The 23,435-nt window shown below is 46.0% G+C and overlaps 2 protein-coding genes across 4 annotated transcripts in view; one reads left to right on the top strand and one right to left on the bottom strand.

The window, feature by feature from the left end:
* Window positions 1-18,180, top strand: part of RELL1 (RELT like 1) — a 19,892-nt gene extending 1,712 nt beyond the window's left edge. Inside the window, exons 2-7 of one of the 3 annotated variants that reach the window (XM_083367941.1) lie at window positions 4,402-4,629; window positions 5,835-5,906; window positions 9,639-9,696; window positions 10,892-11,122; window positions 13,452-13,704; window positions 14,810-18,180. In XM_083367941.1, the coding sequence (XP_083224067.1) occupies window positions 4,402-4,629; window positions 5,835-5,906; window positions 9,639-9,696; window positions 10,892-11,122; window positions 13,452-13,665 (803 nt within the window). In that variant the 3' untranslated portion in view covers window positions 13,666-13,704; window positions 14,810-18,180. The remainder of the gene's footprint in view (window positions 1-4,401; window positions 4,630-5,834; window positions 5,907-9,638; window positions 9,697-10,891; window positions 11,123-13,451; window positions 13,705-14,809) is intronic. The other 2 variants (XM_083367942.1, XM_083367943.1) reach the window with 2 other exon arrangements.
* The window catches only part of PGCKA1 (PDCD10 and GCKIII kinases associated 1), a 117,597-nt gene that overhangs the window by 83,718 nt on the left and 10,444 nt on the right, over window positions 1-23,435 (bottom strand). The window lies entirely within an intron of this gene.

Genomic DNA, 23,435 nt, shown 5'->3' on the forward strand with positions numbered 1-23,435 from the left:
ATTTTTCACTTGTCAGTCACAGCATTTCCATGGTCCTGTCGTCAGAGGGTGCACAGCCTTATTGTGCTGAAATAACCCGGGAATAAACACAGTAAACAGTGGTTTGAACTAAATGGTGGTTTATCTTACACTGCCTACAATATCATACACCATGAACAATATACATACACGTGCTAATACAGCAGGATCCCACAAACCACAATTACAGCAAGAGCCTTCCCTTTTATACAAAGGTTCTTAAAGAGACACAGACCTTGCGGGCTCTTAAAGAGTCACAGACTCTGCTGAGTCGTTCCCATCATTACATCTCACCTTACATCAGCTGATTAGCTATTAAATCATTACCTTGACACATCCTGATCAAAATTCAGCCGCTTGGCAACCGACTCATATTTATGACGGTCGCAGTGTCCCGGGGGTGTGTGTGTGTCACTTGATCCCCTTTTGCGACCTTTTGACAAGCAAAATTAATGGGCCAGCCAGATTCACTTAACGACCATGTTACTAACTTAACAGCAGCGGTGATTCACTTAACAACTGTAGCGAGAGAGGTTGTAAAATGAGGCAAAACTCACTTAACAAACGTCTCACTTAGCGACATAAATGTGGGGCTCAGTTGTGGACTGCCTCTACTTTCCTCTGAATTTGACGGCAACATGTTTCCGTGTAAATACAGTTCCGTGAAAAATATCTATTTTCTAATAGATGATACTCCTAGTCCCGTTGCATCGCCAAACAGTTCTTCATTTCAAAATTAAAAAAGAAAAAAAAACATCTGCAGCTCATTAGCCTATCCAGTGCTTGCTTACAATTCGGAACACTTATTTATTTTTTTTCCCTTTGTTTGCTTTCAGCCATGCGCTACGTTTTCCGATAACACCCAAAGAATAATTAAATGGGAATCGTGCTTCATTAAGTTGGCAAAAGGGGCATTTGAAATCCGAAGACTCAGTAAATGTCACATTGAAAAGAGTTAAAGCTGTAGAATGGTACCGATGAGTAATTTGGATGAGTGGCTGTAGAAAATGATTGATTGATTGATTGAATGAATGAAGCGAAGGAAGGAAGGAAGGAAGGGAGGGAGGGAGGAAGGAAGGAAGGAAGGAAGGAAGGAAGGAAGGAAGGAAGGAAGGAAATGAAGGAAGGAAGCGAAGGAAGGAAGCGAAGGAAGGAAGGAAGGAAGGAGGAAAGGGAAGGAAGAAAGAGAAAGAAGAAAGAAAGAAAGAAAGAAAAAGAAAGGAAAGAAGGAAAGAAAAAGAAAGAAAGAAAGAAGGAAGGAGGGAGGAAGGAAGGAAGGAAGAAAATGAATGAGGCGAATGAAGGAAGGAAGGAAGGAGGAAAGGGAAGGAAGAAAGAGAAAGAAGAAAGAAAGAAAAAGAAAGGAAAGAAAGAAAGAAAGAAAGAAAGAAAGAGAAAGAAAGGCAAATAAATAAATAAATCTAAGGGGTCGGTTTCCAGAAATCCAATTTTAAAAGGTGGGAATAACAAATATCACCGCACATCCAATCTTGTTTTTCTCACTGACTTTTAGACTGCATTTACATAGGAAAGCAGGACTAAAATTATTAGTAAATCACATTTGCTGCTTTTACACAGGCGCACGAAGGATCGAGAATATGGCTGTCTTTTATTCAACTAGGAGATATATGCATACGTGTTTTTTCATGTATCTTTTTTTTAAAATCTCGTGTTGTTGTTGTTTTGTTTGTTCCTGTAAAAAGTTTTTTTTTGGAGTTTTGTATTTTAACTTTGCATTGAATAAAATAAAAATGACGCTAAAAAAAGAGAGAATATTACTGCATTTTACAGTTTTCACCATTGGTCTAAGGAAATTGAGTAAGTGCTGGCTGGTGGAATGGATTCAGATGACGCATTTTCTGATTCACCTTCTAGAATTTGGATATTTGTTCATAACTTCCCTTTTTATTTTCCTGCCCAGGAAATAATACACCACGTGACGCTTGCTTAAAAGAGAACTTCCTTTTTCTTATTTACACTGTTTCATTTTTTTTTCCTTCTTAATTTTTCTCCACGGGTGCACTTTTCATTTTGCAAGGAATGAAACCGCCCCCCCCCCCCCAAAAAAAAATTCTGGAGAAAAAAAAGCTGCACTTTGCATAAAAAGCGTTTAAAAAGAAAATATATGTATACGAAGAGTTTTTGTGTGGTTCTGGAACGATCTAAAGTGGTTTTAAAAGTGAAATCATGGTTTTCTTTTTTTTTTTTTAAATAGTTTAATCTGTTGTATAGAATTTTGTTTGGATTATGTCTGGGAAATTGGAGACAAGCGATAGCCAAGAGTATTTATTCTGAATTCTTAGGTTTTCAGACTTTTAACATTAAATGCAATCTCTCATTGTCCCCAGAGGTTTTTTGTTTTTTTTCAAAACGCAACTGGACATTGTCTTTCTTTGAAGAGGTTTAGCTTCTCATCCAAGAAGCTTCTTCATTTTTAGAAGAAGATCTGGAGAAGCTTCTTCAGTCAAAACTGAAGAAGCTTCTTGGACGAGAAGCGAAATGTCTTCGTGGAAAAACAAAGTCCAATTTGCCTTTGGAAGAAGCACTTTTGGGAGAACCATGACCTGGATGACAGAATCTCCGTAGACAATCTCTCGTTGGTTCAGATTGTTATTTGGAGTCAGGATCATGTGCGTATGGCATGTATTCTGGAAATGCAGAAGGCTATTTATAGAAGTCCGCCTTGTGAAAAGTTGGTGACTTTTTAAGTTTTATTTGTCTATTGTTCTGAAAGATTTCTTTCCCAAGCCAGGAAGAGGAATTTGAATTCATTCAGCATGCCATGCATAACTCTTTAGGAAGGATGTGAGGGCACATTCAATCTCTCTAAAAAATTAGGATTAGGGAATTTTGATGTTGACCAAATGAAGCTAGGATGACTTGGGAAAGGAATTGGGCCAGTCACCAGGAGGCTGTGAGTTCCAGTCCTGCCTTAGGCATGAAAGCTGGGTGGGTGACTTAGGGCCTACCACCAGGAGACTGTGAGTTCCAGTCCAGCCTTAGGCATGAAAGCTGGGTGGGTGACTTAGGGCCTACCACCAGGAGACTGAGAGTTCCAGTCCACCCTTAGGCATGAAAGCTGAGTGGGTGACTTAGGGCCTACCACCAGGAGACTGAGAGTTCCAGTCCAGCCTTAGGCATGAAAGCTAACTGGGTGACTTAGGGCCTACAACCAGGAGACTGAGAGTTCCAGTCCAGCCTTAGGCATGAAAGCTGGGTGGGTGACTTAGGGCCTATCACCAGGAGACTGTGAGTTCCAGTCCAGCCTTAGGCATGAAAGCTGAGTGGGTGACTTAGGGCCTACCACCAGGAGACTGTGAGTTCCAGTCCAGCCTTAGGCATGAAAGTTGAGTGGGTGACGTAGGGCCTACCACCAGGAGACTGTGAGTTCCAGTCCAGCCTTAGGCATGAAAGCTAACTGGGTGACTTAGGGCCTACCACCAGGAGACTGAGAGTTCCAGTCCAGCCTTCGGCATGAAAGCTAACTGGGTGACTTAGGGCCTACCACCAGGAGATTGAGAGTTCCAGTCCAGCCTTAGGCATGAAAGCTAACTGGGTGACTTAGGGCCTACAACCAGGAGACTGAGAGTTCCAGTCCAGCCTTAGGCATGAAAGCCAGCTGGGTGACATGGGCCAGTCACCAGTGCTAATTGCACTGGTCAATACCGTAAAGTAGGTAACTGATTTAAAAAATAAAAATAAAATTGTATCCTTTATCGTCACGATAAGGAAAAAAGAGAATTCCGGTTTCTCCAAAGAAAAAGGCAAAAAGGACAGCTCAGGTTTCTACTGACCATGCAGAGTCTTGGTCGATTTCAAGAGGAAATGCATTTCCTGGATTTGTCCAGCCTTTGTGAATAGCAAATTCAGCTGAAATGGGAAGGTGAACAACGACGCGTTTTACTGTTCCAATGCACGGCGGAAACTGATCTCATTTCTGGGACGTGCAAAATCGCAGCTTATTGGGCATCATCCAAAAGACTCCCAACAAAATAGTTTCTGGGTAGTTGTTTTTTTTGGCTTTGCAAGTTAGTCGGAAGTCTTCCAGAGGAGAACTTGGTTTGAAATATTTTTTTTCCCTTCCCTTCCCTTCCCTTCCCTTCCCTTCCCTTCCCTTCCCTTCCCTTCCCTTCCCTTCCCTTCTCTTTTTTCTCTCCTCCCCTTTTCTTTCCCTACTTCTCCTCTCCCCCTCTACTTCATTCCTCCTCTCTTTCCCTCTGCTCCCCCTTCCCTTCCCCCTCTCTTCTCTTCCATGCTGGCTGAGGAATTCTGGGAGTTGAAGTCCACCAGTCATCCAAGGGCCAGGTTTGAAGACCCCCTGGTCCAAAGGGTAGATTTGTCAAACACGGCGACCTTTTTCACCTTTTTTTTTGTTTCCCCTAGCAAGCCCCGAAGCCTTGGCGAGCCACAGTTTGGGAAACGGGGCCAATAAATCTGAAAACGGACTTTCCAAAGATGGCGGACACCCTGAATATATTGCTTATTTCCTGATTCCGGTTTTCTTCCTCATGGGGCTGTTAGGGGTTTTAATTTGTCACGTGCTAAAGAAAAACGGCTATCGGTGTAGGACCGAAACAGAGGAAGAAGATGAACAGCTTGGAGAAAAGATAGGTAAGCCCTAGACCATTTCAGACAAATGGCTGTCCAGTCTCTTCTTAAAAACCTCCGGTGTTGGAGCATTCACCGCTTCTGGAGGCAGGTTGTTCCACTGGTTAATTGTTCTAACTGTCAGGAAGTTTCTCCTTGGTTTTCTAGGTTGCTTCTCTCCTTGACTAGTTTCCATCCGTTGCTTCTTGTCCTGACTTAAAGTGCTTCGGAGAATAGCTTGACTCCCTCTTCTTTGGGGCTGCCCCTGAGATACTGGGATGCTGCTATCATGTCCCCCCTCACCCTTCTCTTCATTAAACTAGACCTACCCAATTCCAGCCACCGTCCCTTATATGTTTTAGCCTCCAATCCCCTGATCATCTTGGTTGCTCTTCTCTGCACTCTTTCCAGAGTCTCAACATCTTTTTTTTTATGGCGGTTTCCAAATAGGACAAACTGGAAGAAAATTTCTGCCTTTATTCTTTTAGTTGTGCTTTTTCTTTCCAGCCATATCAACTTTTGATAACAGTCCCCCTGGCCCTCTTCAAGCTGTTTTTTATCTATCTATCTATCTATCTATCTATCTATCTATCTATCTATCTATCTATCTATCTATCTATCTATCTATCTATCTATCTATCTATCTCATCTGTCTATCTATCTTATCTGTCTGTCTATCTATCATCTATCTATCTGTCTGTCTGTCTGTCTGTCTGTCTGTCTGTCTGTCTATCTTATCTGTCTATCTGTCTATCTGTCTGTCTATCTATCTATCCCGCCTTATTCCCGAAGGACTCAGGGCGGTTTGCAGGGCAATATTTAAAAGACAATATAAATTAAGATAAAAATAGAATTAAAAAGAATTAAATTAATAATAGCCCAACAATAAAACAATGTTAAAACTTAAAACTAAAAACCTCTTCAGTCCAGGCCAGATAGATCGAAAAGCCAGGTTTTCAGGTCCTTGTGAAACGAGCGCAGGTGGGGGGCAGTCCGGAGTTCCACAGGTAAATCATTCCAAAGGGCAGGCGCGCCCACAGAGAATGCCCTCCCTCTGGGGATCACCCGCCGGCATTCCCTGACCGGCGGCACCCTAAGGAGAGAGAATGGTTTTAATCTCTGCTTCAGACACTGGTTTGGGAAATGCTGTTGTCACCTAACTTTATCATTGCTTTCCAGGAACCAAGGGGCCAAAGTTAAATTTTGGGTTGTTGTTGTTGTTTTTTTAGAATTGAACGAAAGCATCAATGAAAACAGTGACACCGTGGGACAGATAGTTGATTATATCATGAAAAATGAAGGTAAGGGAGCTAGTTTTTAGAAATGACAGATTTTTTTGGACATTTTGAGCCGTTTTAGGATTTTGCTGAAGGAGCGTTAAGGGATGAATTCCAGCCTTTCAACTCATGACTCTGCAATTGGCTACTCAGTTTATTTATTTTATTTTTTTATTTTTATTTTTATTACATTTATATCCCGCCCTTCTCCGAAGACTCAGGGCGGCTTACAAGCTTAGCAGTAGCCTTCATTCTATGTATATGCCTGCTTGTTAGGGCTTTCACACACATACCCCAAGCGGCATTATTACAAAGTCAGCTGAAGTCAGGCGTGAATTTTTAAACGTTCGCCTCTGTACACGTGCAAATTGCTTGGAACGAAAAGGGTTCAAATTGCTTGGAACGAAAAGGGCTTTCCGAAGAGTCAAACCTTAATGGTGAACGGGTTTTGTCAAGCATCCCTCACGCATGAGAGGAAGATCGGAAGATACTTATTTTTTCAGAGTTCAGAATTTGTCAGAACAGAGTGTTAGGTGAAACCCCCGAACAGCATCTTGAAAATCATTTCTGGCTGCAAATACGACGTGACTGGTCTTCGGTGATTTTTCTCTCAGCACCCTGAAACTGGAAAATAAAAAGTCAATTAATTGTTTGATGTCTCCCTGGCACCTAAAGCAGTTGAATTCAATAGAAGAACAAAGAAGAACAGAGAATATTTGTAGCTCAGGGTTGAATTGGGGAGTTCTTGACACTCTCTGAATTTGGTGGTCTTCTTGCAGGCGTTTCATGACCCAACTAGATCACATCATCAGTGCTAGAAGGGAGTGGGGTTTGTTTTCTGCGAGCAAGCCACTTGTATGTAAGCAGGGATCAAATCCCACTCCCTTCTCGCACTGATGATGTTACCTAGTTGGGTCGTGAAACGTCTGCAAGATAACATCCAAGGTCAAAGAGCATCAAGGACTCCACAGTCGTCGTCCTTCTCCTCCTCCTCCTCCTCCCCCTCCTGCTTCTCTTCTACTCTGCAAACCTTCCTCCCTTCTCGCACTGATGATGTTACCTAGTTGGGTCATGAAACGTCTGCAAGAAAGCATCCAAGATCAAAGAGCACCAAGGACTCCACAGTCGTCGTCGTTGTCCTCCTCCTCCTCCTCCTCCTCCTCCTCCTCCTCCTCCTCCTCCTCCTCCTGCTTCTCTTCCACTCTGCAAACCTCTCTCCCTTCTCGCACTGATGATGTGACCTAGTTGGGTCGTGAAACATCTGCAAGATAACATCCAAGGTCAAAGAGCATCAAGGACTCCACAGTCGTCCTTCTCCTCCTCCTCCTCCCCCCTTGCTTCTCTTCTACTCTGCAAATCTCTCTCCCTTCTCGCACTGATGATCAAAGAGCACCAAGGACTCCAAAGTCATCGTCCTCCTCCACCTCCTCCTCCTCCTCCTCCTCCTCCTCCTGCTTCTCTTCCACTCTGCAAACCTCTCTCCCTTCTCGCACTGATGATGTTACCTAGTTGGGACATGAAACATCTACAAGAAAGCATCCAAGATCAAAGAGCACAAAGGACTCCACAGTCCTCCTCCTCCTCCTCCTCCTCCCCCTCCTGCTTCTCTTCTACTCTGCAAACCTTCCTCCCTTCTCGCACTGATGATGTTACCTAGTTGGGTCATGAAACGTCTGCAAGAAAGCATCCAAGATCAAAGAGCACCAAGGACTCCACAGTCGTCGTCGTTGTCCTCCTCCTCCTCCTCCTCCTCCTCCTCCTCCTCCTCCTCCTCCTCCTCCTCCTGCTTCTCTTCCACTCTGCAAACCTCTCTCCCTTCTCGCACTGATGATGTGACCTAGTTGGGTCGTGAAACATCTGCAAGATAACATCCAAGGTCAAAGAGCATCAAGGACTCCACAGTCGTTGTCCTCCTCCTCCTCCTCCCCCCTTGCTTCTCTTCTACTCTGCAAATCTCTCTCCCTTCTCGCACTGATGATCAAAGAGCACCAAGGACTCCACAGTCATCGTCCTCCTCCACCTCCTCCTCCTCCTCCTCCTCCTCCTGCTTCTCTTCCACTCTGCAAACCTCTCTCCCTTCTCGCACTGATGATGTTACCTAGTTGGGACATGAAACATCTACAAGAAAGCATCCAAGATCAAAGAGCACAAAGGACTCCACAGTCCTCCTCCTCCTCCTCCTCCTCCCCCTCCTGCTTCTCTTCTACTCTGCAAACCTTCCTCCCTTCTCGCACTGATGATGTTACCTAGTTGGGTCATGAAACGTCTGCAAGAAAGCATCCAAGATCAAAGAGCACCAAGGACTCCACAGTCGTCGTCGTTGTCCTCCTCCTCCTCCTCCTCCTCCTCCTCCTCCTCCTCCTCCTCCTCCTCCTCCTCCTCCTCCTCCTCCTCCTCCTGCTTCTCTTCCACTCTGCAAACCTCTCTCCCTTCTCGCACTGATGATGTGACCTAGTTGGGTCGTGAAACATCTGCAAGATAACATCCAAGGTCAAAGAGCATCAAGGACTCCACAGTCGTTGTCCTCCTCCTCCTCCTCCCCCCTTGCTTCTCTTCTACTCTGCAAATCTCTCTCCCTTCTCGCACTGATGATCAAAGAGCACCAAGGACTCCACAGTCATCGTCCTCCTCCTCCTCCTCCTCCTCCTCCTCCTCCTGCTTCTCTTCCACTCTGCAAACCTCTCTCCCTTCTCGCACTGATGATGTTACCTAGTTGGGACATGAAACATCTACAAGAAAGCATCCAAGATCAAAGAGCACAAAGGACTCCACAGTCCTCCTCCTCCTCCTCCTCCTCCTCCTCCCCCTCCTGCTTCTCTTCTACTCTGCAAACCTTCCTCCCTTCTCGCACTGATGATGTTACCTAGTTGGGTCATGAAACGTCTGCAAGAAAGCATCCAAGATCAAAGAGCACCAAGGACTCCACAGTCGTCGTCGTTGTCCTCCTCCTCCTCCTCCTCCTCCTCCTCCTCCCTCTCCTGCTTCTCTTCCACTCTGCAAACTCCCCCCCCCCTTCTCGCACTGATGATGTTAACTAGTTGGGTCATGAACCGTCTTCAAGAAAACCACCAAGATCATCAGCAAGGAATCCTGCCGTTGAATTGATTTGTCACGTAGACAAGCATTTCTGCTTTTGGTTTCTTGGACCCAGTTTTTCCAATCCAAAAGCAAGAATGGCTAGTCTTACCTTATTGCCACTCACCCATTCGGGCTGAGATACTGCAGTGGTTCAAAGGCTCATGATACTGTCCTGCCAGGAGCGAACCATTTTCAGTAGAGAGGAAAATTTCACGTAGGGGGTGTCTTCTATCCCTAAAAAAAAAATCAAGCCACTTTGGAAACAGTGTAGTTTCTTATTACCGGTAATATTTATTTTCCCCGGGAAGTGACAACTTGATAAGGAAGACGTTCAAACTTGTAACTTTCAGAACACACCCACCCCTGGAAGATTTTAAGCAATGCATAATTTCTCCGGTTATTAAAATCTGCTTTAAAGACAGTGCGCCTTTAGGATGTCTGTTATTAAAATACCGTTTATTAAATGCTGTTTGCAGGATGTCCCGTGCCTCTCTGCTTTCTCCCGAGTACACGGGCTAAGTGCCACGCTGAAAAACGTATTTTGTACCAATTCTGCCTCATAAGTAAATGGTTCAATTCGGCTTATGTTTCGCAGTCTTCTTATTCTCCACTGTGCTCAACCCCGGAGTAAAGAATTCAGTAACAAAAACATTAAATATTACTTGTTAACTTTTGCAGCCAATGCAGATGTGCTGAAAGCCATGGTCGCTGATAATTCTGTGTGCGATCCAGAAAGGTAAGCGACCTCATTGCAGCGTTTTCTCTTTTCCTTAAACAGCCTCAAATAAAGTAGAGCGAAATAACTCCTGAATCCATTTGTCCTATGAGAGGGACCTTGTAGTCCTAGTGGACCATCACTTGACTGTGAGCCAGCCGTGTGCAGCAGCAGCCAAAAAAGCCAACACAATCCTGGGTTTTGTAGAAACAGAGGCATAGAATCAAGGTCATGCGAAGTACTGCTACTGCTTTACAAAGCCCTAGTAAGACCACACCTGGAATACTGCAGCCAATGTTGGTCACCGTGTCACAAAAAAGGCGTTGAGAGCCTGGGGAAAAATTCAGAGAAGAGCAACTAAGATGATCCAAGGCCTGGAGACCAAAACATACGAAGAAGGGCTGCGGGACTTGGGTTTGGCCAGTCTAAAGAAAAGAAGAAATAGGGGAGACATGATAGCAGTGTTCCAGTTATCTGAGGGGCTGCCACAAGGAAGAGGGGGGGTCACGTTATTCACCAGAGCACCAGAGGGAAGGATGAGGAACAAGGGTTGGAAACTGACCAAAGAGAGAATCAACCTGGAATTAAGGAGAAACTTCCTGACAGTGAGGACAATCAACCAGTGGAGCAGCTTACGCCCAGAAATCGTGGGCACTCCATTGCTGGAAATTTTTAAAAAGAGACTGGACAATCACCTGTCTGAGATGGTATAGGTCCTCCTGCTTGATCAGGGGGCTGGACTTGAAGACCTCCAAGGTCCCTTCCAGATTCTATTCTGTTCTGCTCTACTCTACTCTACTCTACTCTACTCTACTCTACTCTACTCTACTCTACTCTACTCTACTGGTGAGGACAGCCGGGAAGATTATAGGAAGCTCGCTTCCCGTTATTCAGGACACGGCTTGTAAGCGCTCATGTGCTTAGAGCTCGGTGCATTGTTAGAGACCCCGCACACCCATTTTACAGTCTGTTCCTGTCACTCCCCTCTGGGAGGAGGTTTAGAAGTACTTATAGCAGAACTACGGATTCTGTAACAGCTTTGTTCTTTAAGGATTAACCAAAGCTTTGTGGAAAAGAGTCATTTAGGGGGGAAAAAAGTCTGTTTAGAAACATAGTGTGAGCTCAAGAGGAAGAAAAGTTAGCGGGATTTGATTCGTCGACTGCCTGCCTCCCCGATGCTCATTTTTTGTTTTCCCTTTCCACTCCTAAAATTTAGCCCAACCACTCCCGGCAGCCCAACAAGTCCCGGTTCTCCAGTGTCCCCTGGAGGTCCTTCGTCAAAACACACGTGCCGAGGACACCACCTGCACACCATTGGGGGCGTGGCTGGGACAGGCGCTTGCTCCCGTTGCAGCCAAAAGCGGTGGAATCTCTTCAGCCCAAATAAAAGAGCCAAAGAACCCAAGAGACCAAGACATGGAGAAGTCACCGTACTCTCCGTGGGAAGGTAAGTTAGCTTAGTTACATGAGAAGAGGCAGCCCAGTTGGCTTCTGTTTGCAAGCTGGGAATAGAGGAGAGAAGAGCCTGTATGAGACTGTTGGACTCAGACCGGGCCTACTCAGGTAAAACACAGATGTATGGCCTAGGGGTTAAGGCACCAGACTAGAAACTGGGACAATGTGAGTTCTAGTGCTGCATTAGACATGAAAGTCAGCTGGGTGACTTTGGGCCAATCACCAGGAGACTGTTGAGTTCTAGTCCCGCCTTAGACATGAAAGTCAGCTGAGTGACTTTGGGCCAATCACTAGGAGACTTGAGTTCTAGTCCTGCCTTAGATATGAAAGTCAGCTTGGTGACTTTGGGCAGCCAATCACTAGGAGACTGAGTTCTAGTCCTGCCTTAGACATGAAAGTCAGCTGAGTGACTTTGGGCCAATCACTAGGAGACTTGAGTTCTAGTCCTGCCTTAGATATGAAAGTCAGCTTGGTGACTTTGGGCAGTCAATCACTAGGAGACTGAGTTCTAGTCCTGCCTTAGATATGAAAGTCAGTTGGGTGACTTTGGGCCAATCACTAGGAGACTGTGAGTTCTAGTCCTGCCTTAGACATGAAAGTCAGCTGAGTGACTTTGGGCAGCCAATCACTAGGAGACTGAGTTCTAGTCCTGCCTTAGATATGAAAGTCAGCTTGGTGACTTTGGGCAGCCAATCACTAGGAGACTGAGTTCTAGTCCTGCCTTAGATATGAAAGTCAGCTTGGTGACTTTGGGCAGTCAATCACTAGGAGACTGAGTTCTAGTTCTGCCTTAGATATGAAAGTCAGCTTGGTGACTTTGGGCCAATCACTAGGAGACTGGAAGTTCTAGTCCCGCCTTAGATATGAAAGTCAGCTGGGTGACTTTGGGCAGCCAATCACTAGGAGACTGAGTTCTAGTCCTGCCTTAGATATGAAAGTCAGCTTGGTGACTTTGGGCAGCCAATCACTAGGAGACTTAAGTTCTAGTCCCACCTTAGATATGAAAGTCAGCTGGGTGACTTTGGGCCAATCACTAGGAGACTGAGTTCTAGTCCTGCCTTAGATATGAAAGTCAGTTGGGTGACTTTGGGCCAATCACTAGGAGACTGGGAGTTCTAGTCCTGCCTTAGATATGAAAGTCAGCTGAGTGACTTTGGGCAGTCAATCACTAGGAGACTGAGTTCTAGTCCTGCCTTAGATATGAAAGTCAGTTGGGTGACTTTGGGCAGCCAATCACTAGGAGACTAAGTTCTAGTCCTGCCTTTGATATGAAAGTTAGCTGAGTGACTTTGGGCCAATCACTAGGAGACTGTGAGTTCTAGTCCCGCCTTAGACATGAAAGTCAGCTGAGTGACTTTGGGCAGTCAATCACTAGGAGACTGAGTTCTAGTCCTGCCTTAGACATGAAAGTCAGTTGGGTGAGTTTGGGCCAATCACTAGGAGACTGTGAGTTCTAGTCCCGCCTTAGATATGAAAGTCAGTTGGGTGACTTTGGGCCAATCACTTGGAGACTGTGAGTTCTAGTCCCGCCTTAGATATGAAAGTCAGTTGGGTGATTTTGGGCCAATCACTAGGAGACTGTGAGTTCTAGTCCCGCCTTAGATATGAAAGTCAGTTGGGTGACTTTGGGCCATTCACTAGGAGACTGTGAGTTCTAGTCCTGCCTTAGATATGAAAGTCAGTTGGGTGATTTTGGGCCAATCACTAGGAGACTGTGAGTTCTAGTGCCGCCTTAGATATGAAAGTCAGTTGGGTGACTTTGGGGCAATCACTAGGAGACTGGAAGTTCTAGTCCCGCCTTAGACATGAAAGTCAGCTGGTGACTTTGGGCAGTCAATCACTCTTTTATCAGTCCCAAGGTTTTTCACTTCTTGTGGGGAAAAAATAGGAGGTGGAAGGTATATTGGGTATATTCATCCCCTCTGAGGTATTTGTAATAGGAATAAAGGCAATGAATTGAATGAAAGAGAGAGGGGGAGAGAGAGACGGAGGGGGAAGGAAGGAAGGAAGGAAGGAAGGAAGGAAAGAAAGAGAAAGAAAGAAAGAAAGAAAAGAAAGAAAGAAAGAAAAAAGAAAGAAAGAAAAAGAAAGAAAGAAAGAAAGAAAGAAAGAAAGAAAGAAAAAAATAATAATAAATAAATAAATAAATAAATGAATGAATGAATGAATGAATGAATGAATGAATGAAGCCGAAATGGGCAAGGGGCAGGAATGACTGGATGGCTTTTCCCAAGGACCCTCTCTACTGTCAGTTGACATTTTCCACAACACCAACCCTGCTAGGTGGACTCACAACCCTTTAATTAATTGCATTGCTCCAGATTCCGGGTTACCAAGGTGGAACAGAAGTCTGCTCCCAAGGACCGGAAATACTTTATGCCCATCAGCGGAGGCCAGGCTGCTGATGTGCCCTGTACACCTGTGAAAGAAAGCTCTAAAGAACAGCCAGCTTCCGTTCCTCCGACAGCAGAATCAAAAGAGCTGAAACCGACACCTACCAAGCAGAGAAAGGGCGGGAGATCTGATTCAGGATAGTCCTTTTTTTTGACCGAAAGTGACGGCAGGACAGGTCAGGTGAGTAAACCCCGCAAGCTTTGTCACCAGTTCTCGAGGCCTTTCAAGGCCAAAAGATCTCCACTTTTCTTTTCGAAAACTTCGATTGACTTTAAGCAATTAAATGGGAGGAGTTGGGAATTGCTCGTCTAGAGAAAAGGAGGAGTAAGGGAGGGGTAGACAACCTGGGCTCTTTTATGACTCCTGGACTTCAACTCCCAGAATTCCTGAGCCGGCATGGCTCAGCTTGGAAATCTCTCCCTTTTCCCCTCAGCCTGGCTGGCTCAGGAATTCTGGGAGTTGAAGTCCACAAATCATAAAAGGGCCACGTTTGAAGACCCCTGGTTTAGTGTATAGGCCAGGGGTAGGCAACCTTGGCTCTTTTATGACGCATGGACTTCAACTCCCAGAATTCCTGAGCTGGCATGGCTCAGCTTGGAAACCTCTCCCTTTTCCCCTCAGCCTGGCTGGCTCAGGAATTCTGGGAGTTGAAGTCCACAAATCATAAAAGGGCCAAGTTTGAAGACCCCTGGTTTAGTGCATAGGCCAGGGGTAGGCAACCTTGGCTCTTTTATGACTCGTGGACTTCAACTCCCAGAATTCCTGAGCCAGTATGGGGGAAACTATGACCCCTTCATAACTCATGGACTTCAACTCCCAGAATTCCTGAGCCGGCATGCCTCATCTTGGAAACCTCTCCCTTTCCCCTCAGTATGACTGGCTGAGGAATTCTGGGAGTTGAAGTCCACGTTCCCCCATGCTGGGTCAGGAATTGTGGAAGTTGGAAGTCCACAAGTCATAAAAGGGCCAAGTTTGAAGACCCCTGGTTTAGTGCATAGGCCAGGGGTAGGCAACCTTGGCTTTTTTATGACTCGTGGACTTCAACTCCCAGAATTCCTGAGCCAGCATGGGGGAAACTATGGTGATCTTGCTGGCTCCTATTTAAGCGCTGGTCCACTAGTTGATAACCAGTATCTTGACTTATATCTGGAACCGGATGGAGACCTGGCTACAGTTCCCCAGAAGATGGGCATCAAATCTCGGCTTGCATAGAACTGTTTTCTTTGACGACCAGGGTTTGCCAGCTTGACACTTCTAACAATATTGTTTTTCTTCTCGTCTTCAGCAGGGGGAGAAAACAAGGAAGACCATTGGAGGGGGAAAAAAAAAATGGCACCCTAACGGCTTTTCAAGGAGGTCTTCGTAAATGCAGCACCGTGCCCAGCTTTCATTAAGTGAATCTCTGCGCCGTTCGGTCCCAGATGATTTAACGTATTGTTAGTAATGGAATAATTAGTGACATTTACTCGTTTGCAGGCTACAGGGGTTTTACTGTCTGCAGTTTTATATATGTGTGTTTTTAAACATGCCTGTTCCCCCCCCCCCCCCCGATAAAGCAGAACTTAACAAAAACACACTCTGGGAACAGTAAAAACCAAAAAAACGCGTTGCGGGGCATTGGGTCCAAGCAAACTCCCCCAAACCAGGTGTAACCCGATCCTGCTCGTTTTTTTGAGAACAGGAGAGGGAAAGTTGTGAGCCTATGTTTTCCGTCTTAATTTATTGCTGGTGTCCCAACGGCTGCTAAATAACGCACTGCCTCATTACATTTATTCTGCAGCTTTACTGTAATGGCTGTTTGGTTCCCAAAGCCTTTTTTTTTAGGGCATTTCTCCAAGCTCAATTGAGCTGCTGATTTTTGAGTTTTGGTGATGTGTCCGAGAAACTAGTTTATTTTTATTTTATTTTTTATTTTTATTCCATTTATATCCCGCCCTTCTCCGAAGACTCAGGGCGGCTTACAAGCTTAGCAGTAGCCTTCATTCTATGTATATGCCTGCTTATTATTAGGGCTTTCGCCCCCCCCCCCCAAGCGGCATTATTACAAAGTCAGCTTAATTGCCCCCAACAATCTGGGTCCTCATTTTACCTACCTCGGAAGGATGGAAGGCTGAGTCAACCTTGAGCCTGGTGGGACTCGAACCTGCACTAATTGCAGGCAGCTGGTGTTACTTAAGGAGGCATTAGCCCACTGCTCCACCAAGGCAGTGGAGGATAGGCGTGCAAATTTACCTTTACTTTTCACCTGAGGCTCTTTTCTTTGCGATAACTGTGACGATAAATATACAGGTAGTCCTCGACTTTACGAACGCCATTGAGCCCCCCCCCCCAAATTTCTGTTGCTAAGTGAGACGCTTGTTAAGTGAGTTTTGCCGTGTGTTACTCGCACGGTTGCCAAGTGAACCGGGTTTCCTCCATTGACTTTGCTTGCCAGACGGTCTCAAAAGGGGATCACGTGACACACACACACACACTCCAGGCACCCTGCGACCGTCATAAATGTGAGTCGGTTCCCAAACATCTGAATTTTGATTGCGTGACCGAGGGGACGCCGCAATAATTGTGTGAAAAACGGTCATAAGTCGCTTTTTTCTGAGCCGTTGTAACTTCAAATGGTCAGTAAATAAATTGTTGTAACTTGAGGACTAGCTCCTTTGGCTTTCTGAGATTCTGCGCTCATGGCTCTTTAGATAGATTGATATTGGCGAAGGGCATCAAAACATCTAGGAAAAGAGGGCAGGGCACTAATAGGTCAATCTACAATATGTCTGCTCAGAGTACATTCCAATAAATTGGACAGATCTTATCCTTCAGGCTAGTCTGTAGAGTAGTGTTGTTTGACCTTGGCAAAGTTAAAATGTGTGGACTACAACTCCCAGAATTCCTCAGCCAGCATGGAATTCTGGGAATTGAAGTCCACACACCTTAAAAGCTGCTCGGCTTGAGAAGCAGTGATATAGAGGATTGCCATCGGCAATAGCATTCCTTAGGACGATGTAAAATATATTTCCATATATCCCATTTCAGCGATATACAGTACAGATAGTCCTTGACTTACGACCACAATTTTTGTTGCTACGTGAGACATTCGCTACGTGAGTTTTGCCTCGTTTCACCACCTTTCTCGCCACAGTTGTTAAGTGAACCGCTGCCCTTGTTAAATTAGTAACACGGTTGTTAAGTGAATCTGGCTTCCCCATTGATTTTTCTTTGTCAAGAAGGTCGCAGAAAGGGGACCACATGATCCCAGGACCCTGGGACCGTCATAAATGTGAGTCAGTTCCCAAGCGTCTTGAGTTTTGATCACGTGATCGTGGGGACACTGAAATAGTCATACAGGTGAAAAATGGTCATAAGTCCATTTTTTCAGTCCCGTTGTAACTTTGGCCACTAAATGAGGTATTTGTAAGTCAAGGAGTATTCTACTTAGTCAGCAGTGCTCTTTTTCACGTAGTCCTTGTCACTTATCCTTCTAATTGTTGGTCCCAATATATCTATGGCATTAGGGAAAGCATCTTCTGTTGATATTATTCCTTTCTCACACGTAGAGCTAGTTTTGCCACATCAAGACCCGATCCTAAGTTTGGAAATGAAAGGTGTGACATCCTTAGGATGTCTTTGCTCTAAATCAGAGTTGGGGAAGTATGGCCCCTTCATGGTTTGTGGACTTCAACTCCCAGAATTCCTTAGCCATCATGAGAACTTGGCCCCTTCATGATTTGTGGACTTCAACTCCCAGAATTCCTTAGCCAGGATGAGAACTTGGCCCCTTCATGACTTGTGGACTTCAACTCCCAGAATTCCTGAGCCAGCATGAGAACTTGGCCCCTTCATGACTTGTGGACTTCAACTCCCAGAATTCCTTAGCCAGCATGAGAACTTGGCCCCTTCATGACTTGTGGACTTCAACTCCCAGAATTCCTGAGCCAGCATGAGAACTTGGCCCCTTCATGACTTGTGGACTTCAACTCCCAGAATTCCTGAGCCAGCATGAGAACTTGGCCCCTTCATGACTTGTGGACTTCAACTCCCAAAATTCCTTAGCCAGCATGAGAACTTGGCCCCTTCATGACTTGTGGACTTCAACTCCCAGAATTCCTGAGCCAGCTGGCCAAGGAATTCTGGGAACCGAAGTCTACAAGTCATAAAAGGGCCATAGTTCCCATGCTGGCTAAGGAATTCTGGGAGTTGAAGTCCACAAGTCATAAAACGGCCGTTGTTCCCCACCCCTGCTCTAAATCTTAGCTCTGTTAACCTGATGCTCAGTGGATTATTATTTAACTACAAGTCAGTTCTTGAGGAAAATCTGATTGCAAGCATACTTCAGGTTTACGACGAGTTGTACTAGAACCAGTTCTATCACCCCCGGCTAGGAAACCTTTAAATAAAAACAACCGTTGACCGAAATCTTTGGAATTGCGTAAAAGCATCGATAATGCTTGAAATCAATGCTGCTTTTGGCCATTTCATCGATCAGCTTGTGTGATTTATCAGCTGCCAAAGAGGAGAGGGACCCACTTTTCACATGAAATGTAATTTTTAACTCTGCGTTAAATGTACGTTAACCGTTTTGGTTTGGCTGTGAACATTTTGTACAATACGCGTTAATTGTTCATTTTGAACAATAAAAGCAACAAAAAGCCCTTTTTAAACAGCGGCGAGACGTTGTTTTTCTTTCAACTTTTCCGAGCCTTTGTGTGTGCGCGCTTTATCCTGTTTTATTGTTTGCAGGGAAGCGCGCTTTCCAGGTTAAGACCTGGGGCGGTGTGGCACCTCGTTCCCAAAGAGTTGGAGCTTTTAAATTCAGATGGGAAAAGAATTAAGAGCTTTGCGTGCCTTTTACACCGAGGAATTAAATTGAAACCAAAAGATAGCATGGAATTCCGTACGGAAGTGCATAGTTCAGGCAGTATGTTAAGTGGAATTCCAGAGGGAGGGCTGGGAACGAGCGTAGATTTGATTTTTTGATTTAACAAATAATAAGACAACGATAGAGAATATTTGTAGCTCAAGACTGAACTGTGGGGTCCTCGGTGCTCTCTGAACTTGGTGGTTTTCTGGCAGATGTTTCACTACCAAACTAGGTAACTTTATCAGTGCCAGAAGGGAGTTTGTATACTAGCTAGATATACCAGTATAGAAAACTGTATTTACTCTATAATATCAGAGCAAACCCCACCTCCTCCTAGCTCTGATGATGTTACCTCTTTGGGTATTGAAACGTCTGCAAGAAAACCACCCAGCTCAGAGAGCAACAAGGACCCCACAATATATCACAATATAAAGCAAGCCATTCACTGGGGGAGAATCTTACTATGAGCCTAAATATGCAACACATTTGATAATTTTTCTCAAAGGACAAAATACGAGATCCAGCAGAACTGGCTTTGAAATCAAGAAGGATCGAAATACATCTGTTACTGGGATAGCACGGATCCAGAAAAACGAGGCATTGTCGTTTTTGCATCCAGTGGGTTAGGCTTATCCATATCCTTCCTTCCTTCCTTCCTTCCTTCCTTCCTTCCTTCCTTCATTCCTTCCTTCCTTCCTTCCTTCCTTCCGTCCTTCCTTCCCTTCCCTTCCTTCCTTCCCTCATCCCTCCCTTCTTTTCTCCCTCCCTCCATCCCTTGCACCCTCCCTTCCCTTCCCCTTCCTTCCTTACATCCTCCCTCCTTCCCTCCTTCCTTCCCCTCTCTCCTTCCTTCCTTGCATCCTCTCTCCCTCTCTTCCCTTATCCTTCTTTCCTTGCATCTGCCCTTCCTTCCTTCCTTCCTTCCTTCCTTCCTTCCTTCCCCTCTCTCCTTCCCTCTCCTTCCTTCCTTCCTTGCATCCTCCCTTCCTCCCTCTTCCCTTACCCTTTCTTGCATCTACCCTCTCTCCTTCCTTCCTCCCTCTTCCCTTACCCTTTCTTGCATCTACCCTCTCTCCTTCCTTCCTCCCTCCCTCCCTCCCTTCCTTCCCTCCCTCCTTCCTTCCCCTCTCTCCCTCCCTCTCACGTTTCCTTGTGTCCTCCCTCCTTTCCTGCCTTCCCTTACCCTTCCTTGCACCTATCCTCTCCTTCCTTCCTTCCTTACTTCCTTCCTTCCTTCCTTCCTTCCTTCCTTCCTTCCTTCCTCCCTCCCTCCCTCCCTCCCTCCCTCCCTTTGCAAAAATTCAAATATAGGGGGTTGATCCCAACTTGGCCAGTAAAAATAAAGCCAGCCCGTTAGCCACCATACACTACTTGCCAGGTGCAAAAAGTAAGGAGAGAACTGAAAGAATCACGGCGGAGGGCCTGGCTGTCTAGAATTCTGATCAAGAACTTTCCACACCCTATCCAGTTGCAGCTCCCATTTAAAAACACAATAGATCAGGGGTTCCCAACCAGGGGCGCTCACACACACCCCTGGGGGGGGCGCGAGATGATATTCCAGGGAGTGCGAAAAATTGGCTTTTTCAAAATTAAGAGTACCTATAAGCACGTAAAAATGCAAGTAGAAAAATAGGGACCACTCCGGTGGGAAGGTAACGGCGTTCCGTGCGCCTTCGGCGTCTAGTCATGCCGGCCACATGACCACGGAGACGTCCTCGGACAAGCGCTGGCTCTTCGGCTTTGAAACGGAGATGAGCACCGGCTTCTAGAGTCGGAAACGACTAGCACGCATGTGCGGGGGAACCTTTACCTTTATTCATAATTCGTTGACGTTGTTTCGAACTTTTGTTAAGGGGTGCGGGAATATATCGGAAGCGTTCTGGGGGCCCGGGGTATAGAAAAGGTTGTGAGCCGCTGATATAACGGGTATAAAAAAAGCCCTTGTTTCATAATCTTTTCTTTCAGAAGACACTTGCGGTGAAGATGCATTGAAAGAAAGAAGACGTTGGGGTGGGGGGAAGAGAAATGTTCCAACATATAATTGCTTACTGAATTATCCTTGGACGTGGCCCTAAACCCTTCAGTTCAGCTACATTTTAATTCACATTATACTGTAGCTGGCTGCTTATCTTTAATCCTGCAGATGGTGCTGTTTTATTTCAAGAAGCTGCAAAGCCAGAAACTGGTTCCAACTTGGCTTTACATTCACTAAACTTAAAGGTAAAAGGTCAAGGTTCCCCCGCACGGTGCGTGCTAGTCGTTTCCGACTCTAGGGGCCGGTGCTCATCTCCGTTTCAAAGCCGAAGAGCCAGCGCTTGTCCGAGGACGTCTCTGTGGTCATGTGGCCGGCATGACTAGACGCCAAAGGCGCACGGAACGCTGTTACCTTCCCACCGTAGTGGTCCCTATTTTTCTACTTGCATTTTTTTACGTGCTTTCGAACTGCTAGGTTGGCAGAAGCTGGGACGAGTAACAGGCGCTCACTCTGTTACGCGGCACTTCGGGATTCGACCCGCCAAACTGCCGACCTTCTGATCGACAAGCTCGGCGTCCTAAGCCACTGAGCCACCGCGTCCTAAACGTAGGTAATATTAAATGCAACTTGCTTTGCATTAGAAAATCAAGCCTTTTCTGGAGGTACACCAAGGTGTGTGCTGAAGACACGACTAGACAAGGCTGTATCAGAACTGTCTGAAACTCTTCAAAGCAGCTGCATCTTTTGGGTGATGTGTGTGTGTGTGAGAGAGGGAGGGAGGGAGGGAGGGAAGGAGGGAGAGAGAGAGAGAGAGAGAGAGAGAGAGAGAGAGAGAGAGAGAGAGAGAGAGAGAGAGAGAGAGAGAGAGAGAATCCAATTCCCTCCCCGCCATCTGGGTTTTAAAGGGATTATTTTCAAAGAGTTTTTCTCCCTCCAGCCCCCGATGCACGGGTAGTCCTCAACGTACGACCAAAATTGAACCTCCTTAAGTAACACCAGCTGCCTGCAATTAGTGCAGGTTCGAGTCCCACCAGGCTCAAGGTTGACTCAGCCTTCCATCCTTCCCAGGTAGGTAAAATGAGGACCCAGATTGTTGGGGGCAATTAAGCTGACTTTGTAATAATGCCGCTTGGGGGGGTGCGAAAGCCCTAATAAGCAGGCATATACATAGGATGAAGGCTATTGCTAAGCACATTGATTTGTGCTTCTTAGATTGTAAGCCGCCCTGAGTCTTCGGAGAAGGGCGGGATATAAATGGGATTTTTTTTTTAAAAAAAACAAAAAATCCAAAGGTTTACGTTGCTAAGCGAGAAATTTGTTAAGGGAGATTTGCCCCACTTTACGACTCTGCTTAACACATCTGTTAAGCAAATCGCCGCAGTTCTTAAATTAGTAACTCGGTTGTTAAGTGAATCTGGCTTCCCCCATTGACTTTGCTGGTCAGAAGGTCGTAAAAAAGGGGATCAGGTGACACCAGGACGCTGCGACCGTCATAAGTGTGAGCCAGTTGCCAAGCGTCTTAATTTTGATTGCGTGACCGCAAGGGATCCTGCAACGGTCATTACGGGTGACCGAGGCTTGTAAGTCCCTTTTTTTCCAGTGCTCTTGTAACTTCAAACGGTCACTAAATGAGTCGTTGCAAAGGCAGGACGATCTGTGGCGCCGTCAACACCCCTGTCTCAAAATATCAAAGATCAAATACTTAATTCCATCGCTCACGTGCTTCGGCTGGTTCAAACCTTGGGAAACCTAAAGCTAGCGTAAAGGGAAAAAAAACAAACAAACTTCCAATATCCATCGACATTTGTCTTCGTCTGTAAAAGTAATAACGTCTTTAGACTTTTTTTAAAAAAAATTCAGAGGGAGGCAAGGAAACCGCCGAATTCTCCAGCCGCATTTCCTGCCGTTTGTCACAATTCTCCATTTATTTTCTCTACCTTGGTTCCAAATGGGAGTTTTGCAGTTTGCCGCTCTCGGGATCGCTGCGTTAGTAAACCGAGGAAGACGTACGTAACAAGTTTGTCGAGGTCAGCCAAAATACACTTCCCTCCTGAATGGACTCCTTTTCCCACGTTCCCAAACCCGGTTTAAAATAACGGAGGGAGAAGAAGCAAAATAAGGTTCCTGGGCAGCCATGAAGCACCCTTGCCAGAAAGCAGGAATTGGGGGTTCATTTCATCAATTTCAAGTTGCTGCGGTTAAAAAAAAAGAAAAAAAAGGGGGTGGGGGAGGGGGAGGGGAAGAAAAGAAAAAACTTGGCTTTGCACTTTGTGCTACAGCCAGGAAATCTTGGTTAAGAATGAAGTCATACCAGAATGAATACTAACTCGAATTAACCCCCAAGGATTTAGCATCTGGATAGGTTCCTGATGGTTAGCTGCTGCCGAACGTGTCCGTGGAGATTCTCAGTCGTCCATCTTAGACATGCAGCCGCGCAACTTTGGGATGAACCCCCTTCAAATGGTGCGGGAGCACGAACGGATTTCCAGAAAAATAATATTACAGACCACAGGAACCATTTGGGCTTCAGTTGGAGATGCAGACAACACAGACTCATCCCCAAAATCCTGCGCCTGTCTCCCAACGGGGAAGGGACCCGGGGCAGAAAAAATCCTGAAGCCAAGAAGGCTCCACACCCATTTGCACCACTCAGGTGACCCCGAGGACACAGGTAGCGGCCGTGGTGCTAGTGCAAGTGACGGGGTGTTGCGTGCACATGCGCGCACACTGGCCAGCCTGTCCCGTGGCCCGGTGGCCAGCAAGCATCGGCCTACAGGTCGGAGACCCCTGGTTTAAGGGACTCCCTGACAGGATGGAAGATTTGGCTCCGTCAGGTTTTACTTGGGGCCATGGTGGCAAACCTATGGCACGGGTGCCACAGGTGGCACACAGATCCTTCTCTGTGGGCATGTGTGCCAATCCAGGTTGGTAAATGGTCGCCGTGGTGGGGGGGAGGGTCCTGGGGCCCGAGGGGATGGGGTGGGGACATCAATCCCCATGGCGATTGGGAATGGTGGCAGACGGATGAACAGAGGGCCATATCGAAATTTGGGATCGTGCCCCTGCTATCTTCGAGCCCCCTCT

This window comes from Vipera ursinii (assembly GCF_947247035.1).
Source record: "Vipera ursinii genome assembly, chromosome: 7".
NCBI classification, from domain to species: Eukaryota; Metazoa; Chordata; class Lepidosauria; order Squamata; family Viperidae; genus Vipera; species Vipera ursinii.